This window comes from Enoplosus armatus, chromosome 7, assembly GCF_043641665.1.
Source record: "Enoplosus armatus isolate fEnoArm2 chromosome 7, fEnoArm2.hap1, whole genome shotgun sequence".
Classification (NCBI taxonomy): domain Eukaryota; kingdom Metazoa; phylum Chordata; class Actinopteri; order Centrarchiformes; family Enoplosidae; genus Enoplosus; species Enoplosus armatus.
Genome location: NC_092186.1, coordinates 3422967 through 3437043, shown reverse-complemented (window position 1 = coordinate 3437043; position 14077 = coordinate 3422967). Strand labels below are relative to the sequence as shown.

General features: G+C 41.5%; 2 protein-coding genes across 2 annotated transcripts in view; one reads left to right on the top strand and one right to left on the bottom strand.

Moving 5' to 3' along the window:
• Nucleotides 1-4223, bottom strand: part of mcf2l2 (MCF.2 cell line derived transforming sequence-like 2) — an 82492-nt gene extending 78269 nt beyond the window's left edge. Inside the window, exon 1 of the mRNA XM_070908226.1 lies at nucleotides 4145-4223. Within this exon, the coding sequence (XP_070764327.1) occupies nucleotides 4145-4223 (79 nt within the window). The remainder of the gene's footprint in view (nucleotides 1-4144) is intronic.
• Nucleotides 4224-6678: 2455 nt separating this feature from the next.
• rfc4 (replication factor C (activator 1) 4) lies at nucleotides 6679-13624 on the top strand. Its single transcript, XM_070909207.1, has 11 exons — nucleotides 6679-6803; nucleotides 8241-8364; nucleotides 8780-8858; nucleotides 9810-9889; nucleotides 10038-10157; nucleotides 10317-10460; nucleotides 10549-10669; nucleotides 11057-11182; nucleotides 11483-11563; nucleotides 11832-11945; nucleotides 13243-13624. Exons 2-11 carry the CDS (start codon nucleotides 8249-8251, stop codon nucleotides 13336-13338), a joined length of 1077 nt encoding a protein of 358 aa, XP_070765308.1. The 5' UTR covers nucleotides 6679-6803; nucleotides 8241-8248; the 3' UTR covers nucleotides 13339-13624.
• Nucleotides 13625-14077: the final 453 nt, after the last annotated feature.

Below are 14077 nucleotides of genomic sequence, written 5' to 3'. Positions count from 1 at the left end.
CAACAGGAGCTGTGTTGCCAGTTCAACTCTGAAAGCCTCAGAGAACTGCGTATTTACCTTAACTCATCAGCCCAGCGCTGTTATCCATGGTCAAAACAATCATACTAAAAATACTGTGTAGCTTCCTTCCTCACTCTCGGATGTATCATCTGGTTATAGCAACTAGAGGGGGTAAAGGGGATATGACGCCACTGACAGGCGACCAAATGAAATGCACCAATACCTTGGATAAAATTACCGATTTCACTGGGTTTGAACATTGTTGTAAACATGTGGGATAATGTAAGTACACAACTGAACAAAACATATAACATAGGTCTAATTGTTTTTAGACATTTGAATGCAGAACTTTTAACCAAAGTGGTGGCAGATCAGAAAATTATCAAATGAATCATCTCTGTAATGTCTGGAAGCCACTAGTCTGTAGGCTGTTGGAATAAGTCTGCCATTGGCATTCTCCCCTTCCGCTGTCTGTTTTGCAATGGCACCGTCGCTGCGTCCTGGGCTTAGCGCCGCCCAAGACAAGTGTGATTGGTTTAAAGAAAAATAAAAAAGCCAGAGCGTTTTTTCCCCTACAGCAGAATGACGATGGGTTAAGCCAGACCCATCACCAGTGGAGAAAGGTCTGGCTATGTGAGAATAGGAGTCCACTGTCATTTTGGATGGCAACGACAACCAACATATATTCTCGTTTAGTTTGGCGGACTTTGTTGGCCGTAAAGTGCAAAGTAAGAATTCTGTCTGTGTCCACATAGCCACTAGGGTCTGATTTTGTCATCTGCCCATGTCTGCAAGGGTCAGCACGGACTGTATGAGCAGCCTTCACACGCCTTTGACACTTGTGTGAACACGTCCACCTATGCAGACACACAGGTGTAGTAAAAATATAAGTGGGCGTCATTTCCATATTGGAGTATATTCTGCCCTGCTTCCTTCAGCGAGCATGGTCTGCAGTCTTGTCAGTCAGCCACTTCTCGTCAACAGCAACTCGGCCACCAGCTCACTTGACCTTGGCTCGCTTGATAACCTGCTTATTAAATCTGTGCTGTGGGAAAGTTGGGCCAGACTGTGAAATCAAAGTTCTCTTGCCGAGTGGATCGGTTCTATTGTTCAGCTGTGTTGTTGTGAGCAGAGCTGGTCAGCTGGCCACAGTCCAGCTGACAGAAAGAAAGACAAACGCTTTCCAAAGGATGTGGTGACCCACCCCTCTCCACCACCACCACCACCCCTGTGTCAGAGACAGGAAGAGGAAGCAGAGAGAATGCAGCTCTGACGTCTTGACAACAAAGGTTGGGGGCTTATGGGTGGTTGGGGGGGGTCCTCTGGGTAATAACACAAACCCTGAACAGCTATCAGAGTCAGAGTGTAGCACTTGAGATCACGGTACATGTTGATGGTGAGAAAATCTTCCTTTAAAATCTAAACCTACCCACGACCTGGCCAATATCATAATGTCAGTTCTGAGAGCTTCCATGATGATGCATTGTGTCATCCAAGGTAAACTTCTACACTTCCAAATAAAATGCCAGGTATGTTTGGAAACGTGATTGTTACTTTAACATTTTGCATAAATACGTTTATTTGTGTTATTTTCAAGAGTGAATTGAGAAAATGAATATTAATCTCATGCCTACAGAGCTGGGGTCAGGATGTGGTTATTTTAGCTTAGCATAAAGACTGGAAGCAGGGGAATCAGCTAGCCTCACTAATTAACATGTTGTATCTTGGACATACTGGAACAATTTCCCGAAGTCTTGTAGTCACATTGAGGTCAGCAGGTTTAGTAGCATTGTGTCTGTTCAGAGACCAGGTGTGGACATGTCTGTCTGAGCAGCAAGCACTAATCATCCTGACAGCACGTGTGCGTTCATGAATTATGCATAAGGGGAATACAGGCGTTACAGTAAATTACACATCCTGGTTCTGCTGTGATGTCATCAGCCACCAATAGGACATTCATATTGTCACGTGGCCTACGGGCAATGACAAAGAGGGGGTATGTGCGCACGGGTGAGGATGTGTGTAGGTGGTGGAGTAAAGTATTGATGTCATCATAATAATACAAAAGGAAGAACAGATTTCCCATAATATACATATATCACAGGCAAACTAAGTTCCAAGTAACTAACCAAGTATAAATCACCAGAAGCCTCGCTATTGAGTTTGAGTAAGCCCAGGTTCTCATGAAGACTGGAAGCTAACCTGGCTCTGCCGAAGAAAAAAACAACAAAATAAAACCTGTGCCAATCAACACTTTAAGCTTAACAAACAGAAAAGTGAAATGACAAGTTATTGTAATGCATAGACATGTGATTTGTATCCAAACTATCAGCTAATTGTCAACTAGTTTCATTTCAATAAGCTCCATGGCTGCTCAGCACAAAGAGCTCATATCCAGCAGGTAATAAAACATCTCTTCTACCTGTGCTGTCTTTCTCTTACTCCTCCACATAAGCACACTGGGCCCAACCCAGCTGAGCAGCAATCTCATCACTATGTATCATCACACAACATCAAATCGCAAAAGACAACGGCAATTGCTGTGATTTGACTATGCGATGTGACACTCATACAACATAGAGCGAGCTTCCCGTGATCAATCTCCAGTGATTTGACACATAAGTACGAGAGCTGAGGTAAACTTAGATCATCATCGTCGTCATTTGAGCCCTTTTTCTCTTCCTGCTCTGTCTGTTCCACATGATGACTAATAATGGGCCAACATGACAATCAGACGGCTGTTTGTTGACTGGACAAAGAAATTAGGGAGAAGAGGATGAGCTGTCATTGCTTTCAAATCAATTAGAGGCGGAGGAATTCCATTATCAAGACATTACAGTGCGTGGTCATCCGATATAATAACCTTTGACCTACATCTCAAGAGCACCTACTAAATGGATCACATGGTGAGATTATTTTGTCAACTGCTGTTTTCAAGGTCAAATAAACGTTTAACCGCACATGGATGAGAAGTCCTTAAAGTGCTCAGAAAAAAATCCACAATTCCAAGACAACTGGGCAAACTCAAGAGAAACAAGATTCAAGGACTTTTCACTGTCACATTTCACAAGTAAAATGTGTAGTGAAATGCAGCGTGACAAACTCATTACGACTCGTGTGAAAAATAAGGATTAGAAAAAAGATAGAAATGTAAAGATAAAGTATTGGACTGGTTGGTGATATTATTTTGTCAACTATCTGAATCTTGATTTATATAGACCCTATAAATTGTTTTGAGTGTGTGTGCATCTGTGTATACTATGTAGTTCATGTTTGTACCGCCCTCTAGGGGTTCCACCATGTGCATTACGGTTTGCTATGCGAGCTCAATATACATGTACTCAATTCCCTAATGGTTAGGCATTGGGTAGTCGAATATGAAAATAGGCAGAGTGTAATATAAGTGAGAAACACACAAATCCCCACACAGAAAGAAAACATATTGACACCTTTAGGCAGCCATCCTATGGATCTGGCTCCCAGTATATCAATTCAGGGCCCCTTGCTTGACAGAAGCTAGCACAGTTTCCATAGTAACGCTCTGCACAAGCCCCCCCCCCGGCTACTATGCGACGCAGGAAGTGCAGTGATGGAGGATGCTTTGCGATAGTCTCCAGCGTGGCACATTAACCTACTTCTCCTCCAGCCGAGGAAATAACCCGGATGCAGAATGGGAGAGAAGGAGGAGGAAAAAGGATGGAAGGAGGAAAGGACAGGGAAGAGGAAGGGGAGGGAGGGGAGATGATGGAGAGGTGGAAAGAAAGGGCAGAAGAGATATAAAGGGATGTTGTATCCTGTATCCCTTGTAGTATCCTGATGACATACTCTCTCCTCTGCCCATGTGCAGAGCATCCCTCTCCGCTCGGTGGTCCTGATGAGAGTCCCTGCCTCTCTTTCATCTGCTCTGCTTCTCTTCACGTTTTCAACCAATTCAAGGATTCCCCGAAAAAGATACAACCTCATATCACATCTACCACCATATACTCCAAGTAACAACAGGGGGACACTCCAACAGAAGACAGCTCTCCCGTACATTTTCCCCAAAGGAGACCCTCTTGAAAACAAAAGCTCTTCTTGTTCTAACCATCAGACACGGTGAAATATGACGGGGAAGATGAGAATGATGAGAAATGTGACGACTTACCGACATGAGTGATGACACACTGCACCCTCTGTAGCACCTCCTGGACCGACATCTCGTCTTGTCTCAGCCAGCACAGCATCTCAGGGTGTGGGTCGCATCCACTCTCCTCCCCTTCTCTCTCTTGCCGCTCTCTCTCTCTCCGCTGCCACACCTCCTCTCCTCACCCTTCCTTCCCCGACAATCTCCACTCTTTTTGCTCCCCAATCCAATTTTCTTCTCTGAGTTTTTTCCTCCTCTTTTCTCTCTGCTGCTTCTCGTTTGGAGTTCTTTGATTCGTCTTATGCCGAGCCTGTCCTCTCCTTCATTACATCTCCTCCAAATCCAAACAATCACAAAGCCTGAGGGTGACGATGATGATGCCACTCCCAACCAGTCAGTAAAATAGTAAGCCTGAGAATACAATAATCAGCCTTCCAGCCAGGGACAGGTGAAATAACCAAGACAGCCAGCCAGGGACTAAAATACTAATTAATTAGTAGTTAATTTGTTAACTAGTCAACCAGACAATAAACACAGTCAGTGAACAAAAGAGACTACACTATTTGTAAACCTAGGCAGGTAGTGAAACCCAAGCCAGGAAATTATTTAAAAAAGGAGCCAGATTGTAAATTTGAAAGTCAGAGAAAAAACAGCCACTAAGTAGTTGGGTTAAAAAAGCTAATTAGGCTACAAAACAGTTATCGAGTCCTTTTAATGGTGCTGGCAAACATATTCCAACAAGCAAGAAGAAGCCTCCAAGTCAAAAACACAATAATCCTCACAGCAAAAAAAAAAAATGTTCAAGACATGCCAAACCTAAAAAAAAAGAAGGAAAGGATGCTCCTCAGGAAGTGTGGAAAAAAAGGAAAAGATTCCACGTATGGGGACACTCTTCAGGCTGTGGGTAGGAAAGCACTGCAGCTGCTGCTTTGATGATGCTCTGTTTGCTCTAATAAAGAAGCTGAGTCACAAAGAGGAAAAACGAATCAGAGAGCTGTTATACCTGCCTGCAGGGTGGAGGGAGAGACACAGAAACAGAGGGGAGGGTAGATAGATGGGGTGGGGGTTAATAGGTCCATGAGAGAAATCCTGGTGTCTGGAGCTGGTCTGTACATGGAATGGAGCTGCTGGAACACTGACTGATCCTCAAATCGAAATATTCTTGGATTTCTATTTGATTTAAAGTAGGGGAAATAAAACAGAATATCATTTTTAAATAATACAGAAAACACAGAAAGTTATTTTTAAATCAACCTTGTTTTTGTTTTTTTTGAGTCACTTATAAAGACCACCATCATTATGGCTCATGAGGGCTCAAACAAAACAAATCAATAATCTTCACCCAGGCCACTCCGCTGATCCTGCTCCACATTTTGATTAAAGCAGGGGTATTAGCATCTCTCCATGAGCCTATGGCCCCTGGGACTGTGGAGATTGCCTTGGAGATGACTATTAGCCAGAGACATCTGCACTCAGCCTCACCCTGCCACTCACTTATCTTCACTCTGCCAGCCAATTACAGGCCCTACTGAAGCCTTTCAAACAACAGAAACAGCAGCTGGCAGACAAAGGGCGTAATCCTAGGCAATGTGTGCTGTATCCAGTATGTTGATTCATCCATTAAAACACTATTGTGCTCATATGTGCAACATTGTTACAGTAAATTCGCTTTTTGCAAATTCCAAATTCATAATTAATTGGCAAAAATGCGGCGCTTCATTTATTTTTTTATCGATATCACACATCCCAAGAGTTTGGAATATAACCATACTGTTGTATTCATTGATTGTGCATTAACAAAGCAGAGCAATACGAGATAAGGGGATGAAATAAAAATATGCAGAAAGGAGAAGAGAGGAGGAAAAAGACAAGAAAATGATGGGAGGAGACGTGAGCGAGGAAAGGAGGGACAAGACCTGTCGCGTCATCTCCGTTCACTCCAACAGACCGTTTTTTTATAGCAATGGCGGCTCGTAGAGCCTCTTAATAGTTCCCGGGAGTGAACGGCGCATACTAGCAGCAGAATATACTGTTTTTTCTCCTCTCCATTGTACTCCTTTCTCTGAGCGACTGGAGCATCCCCATGCAGCAAGGACAACACGGAGGACAGGGGACAGACTAACTGCTTGACAATCTATTCATATTTCTCTGTGTCTTTAGATTTATTTAATGAATTCATTGCGGTTATTGAGTGCATAGTAAAAAAAGACACAAGATACATAAAATGTATGTTTTTATGTGTATAAACATATATAAATATATAAGTTTAATGTGTCCCGTCTGGATGTGATGTGATGTGTTTTAATATACCTTTTTTCTGCACATGCAAGCCAAAGAGAACTTTCTGCCTTTTGCACGCAAAAAGTGAACAATAAAGTTGTTTTGTATTTGAATATATTATGGATCAATGTATATATTAATAAAGAGTTAAAGAAAAAAAAAAAAAACCTACTCAAGCATCCGCAGCATCTGATTGGAAGCCACGAGATGTCGTCGGCGGAAGTCATCTTCAGCGCCAGAGCGGGAAGGCACTGCTACTGTTATACATGTCAACACCGGACTCCACCGGACGCTGAGACAACCAGTCAGAAGCTACATCGTTGTTAGGTTTTGGGACGGAGTAACTCCGACTGTGGGCTATTTAGCTCAGAGTTTGTCTGAACAGCGGTTGGTATATAAAGTAAGCGTGATACACAGCTAAAAAATGGCTAATACTATTAGCTAATAGTAAACAGGCCAGCACTGGTTAACTAAGTAGCTAATTGTTGTTGGCAGCGTGTGAGTTACTATTATATGCAACGCTAGCTATAATTTATTCAACTGCAAGTAAGATGTCTTCTGTCGATAACTGTAATTTTAACGCTAAATGGAAACGCCACATAATGTCATTTTAGCAGATAACTTGAGGCTTAACCACAGCAACATTCATTCTCCGTATTGAGGTAGTACTGCGAAACTTCGTTCAGAAACTATGTATTTGATATTCATTCGTCTCTCATCTAATATGGCTACACAATTCGGACAAAGTGACCTTTAGATTATGTTTCACTCCGTGAACTCTATTGTTCGGTGTCAACCACTAACTCTACTATGAATAACGAGCGAGGCAATTGTTATAAATCTGTTGTAAATTTAAGTTTGTTGGATGTTTTGCAACTGAACTGCATCAAACTAACGTTACAATGTTGAGTTTTGATCTGGTAGTGTAGAACAACACATATGGGGAGGTTTTTTGTACGAAAATTGGATCATTTGGAAACGTGCGACGCTTTTCTAAATTATCAAAATTTTAAATGGAGTCTGGCATTTAAGCATACCAGGTCTCATATACTACATGCGATGCAGTGGTGTTATGCTATCACAAAGTTGGTTAATATTCTCAGCCTCTCATGTTAGTTTATTCACTTTGATCAGATGAGCTTATTATCAGAAGTCTGCAATATTTGCACATGAGCATCGCGAGTGCAGCAGGGTTATTGTGCCGCATTCACATGGACTCAGGCAGACGGTGAACGGCACACCGGATATCACGTTAGTGGACGAGAGCAGGGCGGTAAAAATAGGTGAGGCCGGCAGAGAATACCGGCGACGGTAACGGTAGATCGGCATTGCTGTCCAAAGTTAAAATATTGAAACTTTTTGCCATCCTCCGAGACGGGATTTACAACCGGATGTTACGTAGCTCCCTTGCACAAGGAGAAAACATGGGCAATCTGGACAACAAGAAGACAAAAAGTTTCTTTTTCAGACAAACATAAACAAGGGGTACTCCACGTGCAGCTCTCCTGTCACATCCATGTTGGAAATGAATGAATGACTTTACCTTTTGCAGGGAATTTAACAGGGATTTAAGTTTGTAATATAATATTAAGAGAAAGCTACATGCATTACTGGAATAATTACATAAAATAATGAGACAAACTTTTATTTAATATATATATTTTTTATTTGTGAATGCGGCAGGTGGTACAATAGTTAGCCCCCTCTTAATAACCATCTGTAACGACGTAGCAGACGTGATGTACCTTCTATCCAATTCAATCTTTGTGCTGCAACTTCACTTTTAGGTAATATTTATCTAATCTGTGTGTTTGTTTTTCCCTGGGTGTTTGTGCAGCTTTTAACATGCAGGCCTTTTTGAAAGGAGCAACTGTTCAGACTTCCAGACCTCAGAAAGACAAGGCAGCAGCAGGGACCAGTACAGAGAAGAAAGCCAAGGCTATTCCTTGGGTAGAAAAATAGTAAGTAACCACAAAGTACTTTACTTACTTCTGCCTCTGTAACCTGAATCTACCAGAATCACAGGCATTGGGTACAGAGTCTTTTATGGCAAGCCTCTCCCAGGGGCTGTGTGATATGGACAAGAAAATAAAATCACTTTTTTTTTTTTTTCAAGCTTGGGGACAATTGACAATTAACTTCTTTAAATAATCAATTTCATCACATAATACATGTGACTTGTGTTTTGAGGTCATAGTTAGTGGTGGTGTGCTGGACTGCAAGGTGTTTCTAATATGCTGCCCCCTCATGTTTGTAAATGGGAGGAAAAATTAGAGACACGTCTCAATATAATGTAGTCCAATACAACAACACATTTTTACAATGATCTCAGCACGCTAAATAAATATTAACAGGCTGTGTTTTTGTGACTCCCAGCAGGCCAAAGTGTGTTGATGAGGTGGCCTTTCAGGAGGAGGTGGTAGCAGTGCTGAAGAAATCTCTGGAAGGAGCAGATGTACGTGTCAGGCTTTTATGATAACTTTTATGTCATTATTTTATAGCCACCCCTGTATCCCAGGTGCAAATTTTAAGTGTCATGCAGGGTTTTCCAGGCTCAGAATGGGCCTTTGGTGGGTGACACGTGTACAATATGAGTCTGTGTTAACTTATATGACAGAAATCTTTGTATTTCCCTGTTATTTCTGACCATTTGATAAACAAAAATGTATATTATGCTTGGGTAAATGAAAGGATTAGGCCTGTAGGAATCACTGAAGCACTTATCTTTCATTTACTTTATTTAGGAATATAGCCAATGGTCGGCTATTCTAATGAACATTCACCTTTCTCCCTCGTCTTCCTCTTTCGTTATCTTTTGAAAGTAGGCTGCAATTGTGCCTGGTCTCGTCATCATCAAGCTGAAAACAAAACCAAAAAAATACTGAAATGTATTCAAATATTTTATTTATACTATATTTATAACTATATATAGTTGGTACCGCTCCACCTCCCGCACCAGCTCTGATTCCTTTCCCGCCAGAGAGGTGAAGTTCCACGTCCAGAGAAAATATTTTGTTCACGTTATATTCTGTGGCTCGGCTGCTCCTCCACCTAAAAGCTCTGTAGAACTTTCTGGTTGGAGTGAAAAGCAGTGAAAAAGTTGTCGAATGTTCAATATTTCCTCCCAGGTGAATGTAATCAGAAAGGGAGAGCTGAAAACTGAACAAGTCAACAAAAAAAAGCTGCCAGAGAGCGCAACACTGAGGCTGCCATCCGTGGCTCAAAAACTAACAATAAAGCAGTAATATTGCAACAATAGAAGGGAATCAGTAAATAAAAGGAATAAAGTCAGTAATCACAAAAACAGCACACAAGCAAAGACAAACCTCAGCTAAATCAGTCTTTCTGTGTCATCCTACAAAGCCAGGAAGGCCTGGTCTCAATAGTTTTTGTGTTTTATTTGCAGCTTCCCAACTTGCTTTTCTATGGCCCTCCTGGAACAGGAAAGACCTCCACGATCTTAGCTGCTGCCAGAGAACTTTATGGGTGAGAGAAACAGAGATTTCAGAGCTCTTTGCATTTCCACAAAGTTCTGTCATATACTTTTTTTGCTTAGTTTGATCATTCACCTGTTTTCTGCTCATGGATTTCCCTCTTGTATGAATCCCGTCATCCTCCATTGTGTCTCCTCCAGCCCAGAGCTGTACAAACAGAGGGTGCTGGAGCTCAACGCCTCTGATGAACGAGGCATCCAGGTCGTCAGAGAGAAGGTCAAGAACTTTGCTCAGCTCACCGTAGCCGGGACTCGCTCAGAGTGAGTGAGAATTGACTGATAGTTGCTCTGTGAACCATGTGAACTTAAATCCTTCATTTTTTGGAAAAACCCTCAGTGTTGGGATAAATAGTTTCAGATGTTATTAAAGTCCAAATTAATGTTAAAACTTTAAGTCATTGTGTTTTCCTGTATTTGTAGCGGGAAGCTGTGTCCTCCTTTTAAGATCATCATCCTGGATGAGGCGGACTCCATGACGGCACCGGCTCAGGCTGCTCTCAGGCGAACCATGGAGAAGGAGTCCCGCACCACCCGCTTCTGTCTCATCTGTAACTACATCAGCAGGTCAGCTGACTAATCACAATCATCAACACACAAACGCACTCTCTGTGTGGGTGATCCTGACCCTGCTGTGTGTCTGTGTGTTCTCTAGGATTATTGAGCCTCTGACCTCCAGATGTTCCAAGTTTCGCTTCAAACCTCTAGCAAATCAGATCCAAGAAGAGCGCCTGCTGGAGATCTGTGAGAAGGAGAACCTGAAGTACACCAAAGAGGTAAAAGAGAAATGATATCAGTGTTGCTGTAATGTGGACCTGTAAGAAAGGTTTAAGCTGTCTTTCACACCTGTAGTTTGTTTCATTTGGTCCCAACCAAGACAGAAAAATCGCTTTCTAAGAGCGATTGTTGAACAGTTGACTCGCTATTCAACTGTTGAAGTAAAAAAAGTACAATCATTTTAAAATAATGATTTGAAAATGTAAACATTACTAAATGGGACTGTTAATCTATGCAAAACTTAAGTACAAAGAATCGACTTAAAAATGAACAAAAGCAATAAAAAAAGTAGTAGTTTGTGGTTCCATTTTAACCAATGCTGCTTTCTGAAGAATCATTTAAGCTTCAGGTCAACTGCTTTATTTGCACTGTTTGTGTTCATCTAGAGTATAGCAGCATTGGTGAGGGTGTCTGAGGGAGACCTGCGGAAAGCCATCACCTTCCTCCAGAGTGCTGCGCGCCTCAACGTCAACAAGGAGATCACAGAACACGCTGTCATTGAAATAGCCGGGGTGAGACATACTTCTTTGGTAGACTGGAACTGATGATGGACGATTTATTACACTGACACTGAAACAGGAATCTGTTCCTGTTTAAATCTGTACAGATTTTGATGCTAAGCTTACAATTTTTTTTTTTTTTACCAATGACTCATTTCTTATTTTCTTATTTAACTGTTGCTCAGATGTATCTTTGTCTCTTTCTGCCCTTTCAATTGTCAGTCCGGTTGAACCTTTGTACAGCGTTTTGTTCTCCATCTACAAAACATTTACTATATTCCTGTCATTTCACTCTCTTGTGCTCTCTTATAGGTCGTTCCTCCCAAGATGATTGACAACTTGCTCCAGATATGCTTCAAAGGAACATTTGAGAAACTGGAGGTTGCAGTCAGGGTAGGTGTTCTGACATGTCAGTGCTTTATCCCTGTGTTTGTGTCCAAATGTGCAGCACTTTGTTTTGTGTGACATACATTTGGTTTCAGGCCCAATACTTATATTATATATTTATTATCTATTTAATCATGACAAAGACAACATTTAAATGACCAAAAAAGCCATTTTCATCTGTGATGTATCCCTGATGTTGACATGCAATGAATGTGTATTGTGCTGGCTTTCCCTGTAAGTCAGACTCTCACATGTTAAATGTCTCCTCTGTTAGGACATGGTGGATGAAGGCTATGCAGCCACACAGATCCTGAGTCAGCTCCATGAGTCTATCATAGAGCAGGACCTGAGTGACAAGCAGAAGTCAGCCATCACAGAGAAGATGGCAGTAAGTGATTTTCATCAGGATCTACCTGATCCATCTCAGCAGATGGCAATGATTGACGGATCGATCACATTGTACACTCACTTTACAATAACTAATCAGAGCAGTACGTCTCAATGTCAGCCGCTGATAAAGCCTTCTGAGTTATTACAAAGTGGGAAATGTGTTCAGTCAAATCTGACTCATGGGGGGGATATGTGAGGAAAAGCTCACCGCATAAGAGGAGCAATTGCAGCGCTGCTGGTCACTAGGCTGAAATTAGTTCACAAGACGTTTTTAAGTTTGTGTGTAAGCTTCTGTGATCACTCAGAAAGTCGATGCGAGTGCCAGAAATGCATATGATGTAGCTACAGTATGTGCTGGGGCTGTATCCGACTCAGAATTTAGTCAGAATTGGATTTGGCTATTCAATACGAATACGATTTTTGAATGGGGTTCGGCGGGACGTTCATGGTGATAGCAACGCTCATTAGAGGGTTTCCCATACATGGGCTCCACTTTGGTGGCCCACCCAGGTAGATTAAGACCTGGCCAGGTAGTTAATGGATTCCATAATGAACACAGAAGAACAGCAGAACTTCTGTCAAAATAGTCCATTTATCACACTGTACCAGTTGTCTGTCAGCTGTAGCGTGCTAGTCAGCGCAGACATTTAGATCCACTGTACGGGAGCGTTACGGTTGATCCCACTCCAAGTCCCTTAATATTGAGTATCTGTTGATACTAAATCCGATGTGTCACTGATTGGTACTGATCTGTATCTGACACTCTGAAATAACAGGTGTAGCCTAAAAAATTTGACACACCTTGTTTTTCTTGATTCCAATACTGGAAGTCCTGGTTCAAAACCATTAAGCTGAAAAGTTGAAATTCTAGATATGAATAAGTTTTACTGGGAGATGTGACTGAAATTGACACGGCGTTTAACTACAATGGGCATTCGTATTACAAATCTGTTGTTGAATCACCCCCTTGTTTGATTTTTGTCTTTTCTAACCACTATTGCGTCTGTCATTATTGATTGAATTCACATGTGATTTACTGACGAGCCTTCAAAATCAACTGGAAGACACAACTGGGATGAAGAGTTTAAACAAACTAATACATTTGACAGATTATCAATAAACTGCTATGTGGCTTTTAATGTGGAGGAAGATATGACACATTTTAAATCTATGTAAATATCATACAACAATAACAATAACAAGACTGCATTTTGTTTAGACTTACATTAGAGTGAAAGATGGGGTTTTTTTTTTAGAAATCCTCAGTTTGTGCTTGTGTTTCCTCTCTGGTTCAGGTTGTGGGCAAGTGCCTGTCAGATGGTGCAGATGAATACCTGCAGATGTTGAGTCTGTGCTCAGTTATCATGCAGCAGGCCTCCCAGAACAACTAAAAACTCCACAAAGCAGGATTTCCTTCCAGCAGGACCAACGGCACTTCACTCAGATTCAGCTAAGTTTGTTCAGCGTTGCTGTTCGGGACGTCCACCAGAGGATATGAGATGATAGTGGTGGTGTTTACCATCAGAGACCAGACCTGTCAAGGTGTTTCTCTCTATTTAATACACAGTCTCCTTCTACTCAATAAATAACACACAACCACGTGAACATGCTTTCAAAGTCTTTGTTACTGTTAAATCACCCATCACATGTCTCTCGTTATTCATGTGACTACTTAGCAACAGATATTTGTACACTTCTTGTATTTTGGAATGTAATAAATATTTTTTTGTATCTTTTCAGTGTTTGTTTGCTTGATGTCATTGCTCATGATTAGTACAATCTAATTCTTTAAACGTCTTACCCTTTAAAAGTCACAAACGGTCTGTTCTGCTGCACTGCTAACGTTACTGCGCTGCTAGTATGTGCTGTAAAAGAAACGGTCCATTGGAGAGAATGGACATGTGGATCAGAGAATACATTAAGAAACTAAATCCCTTCAAGAAATAAATATATAAGAAAAGAAAAAAAACCTTTCCCAGGAACACATCCTAATTTTATCCTTTAGAATCTATTCTTATGAAATCTCTATCCATGTCAGTCACCCTTGCACCCTATCCCTGCTTATCCATCATATCCTATCAGTACCCTGACCTGTGATCTCTCACTCATGCTCAGTAATCCTTTTAATGA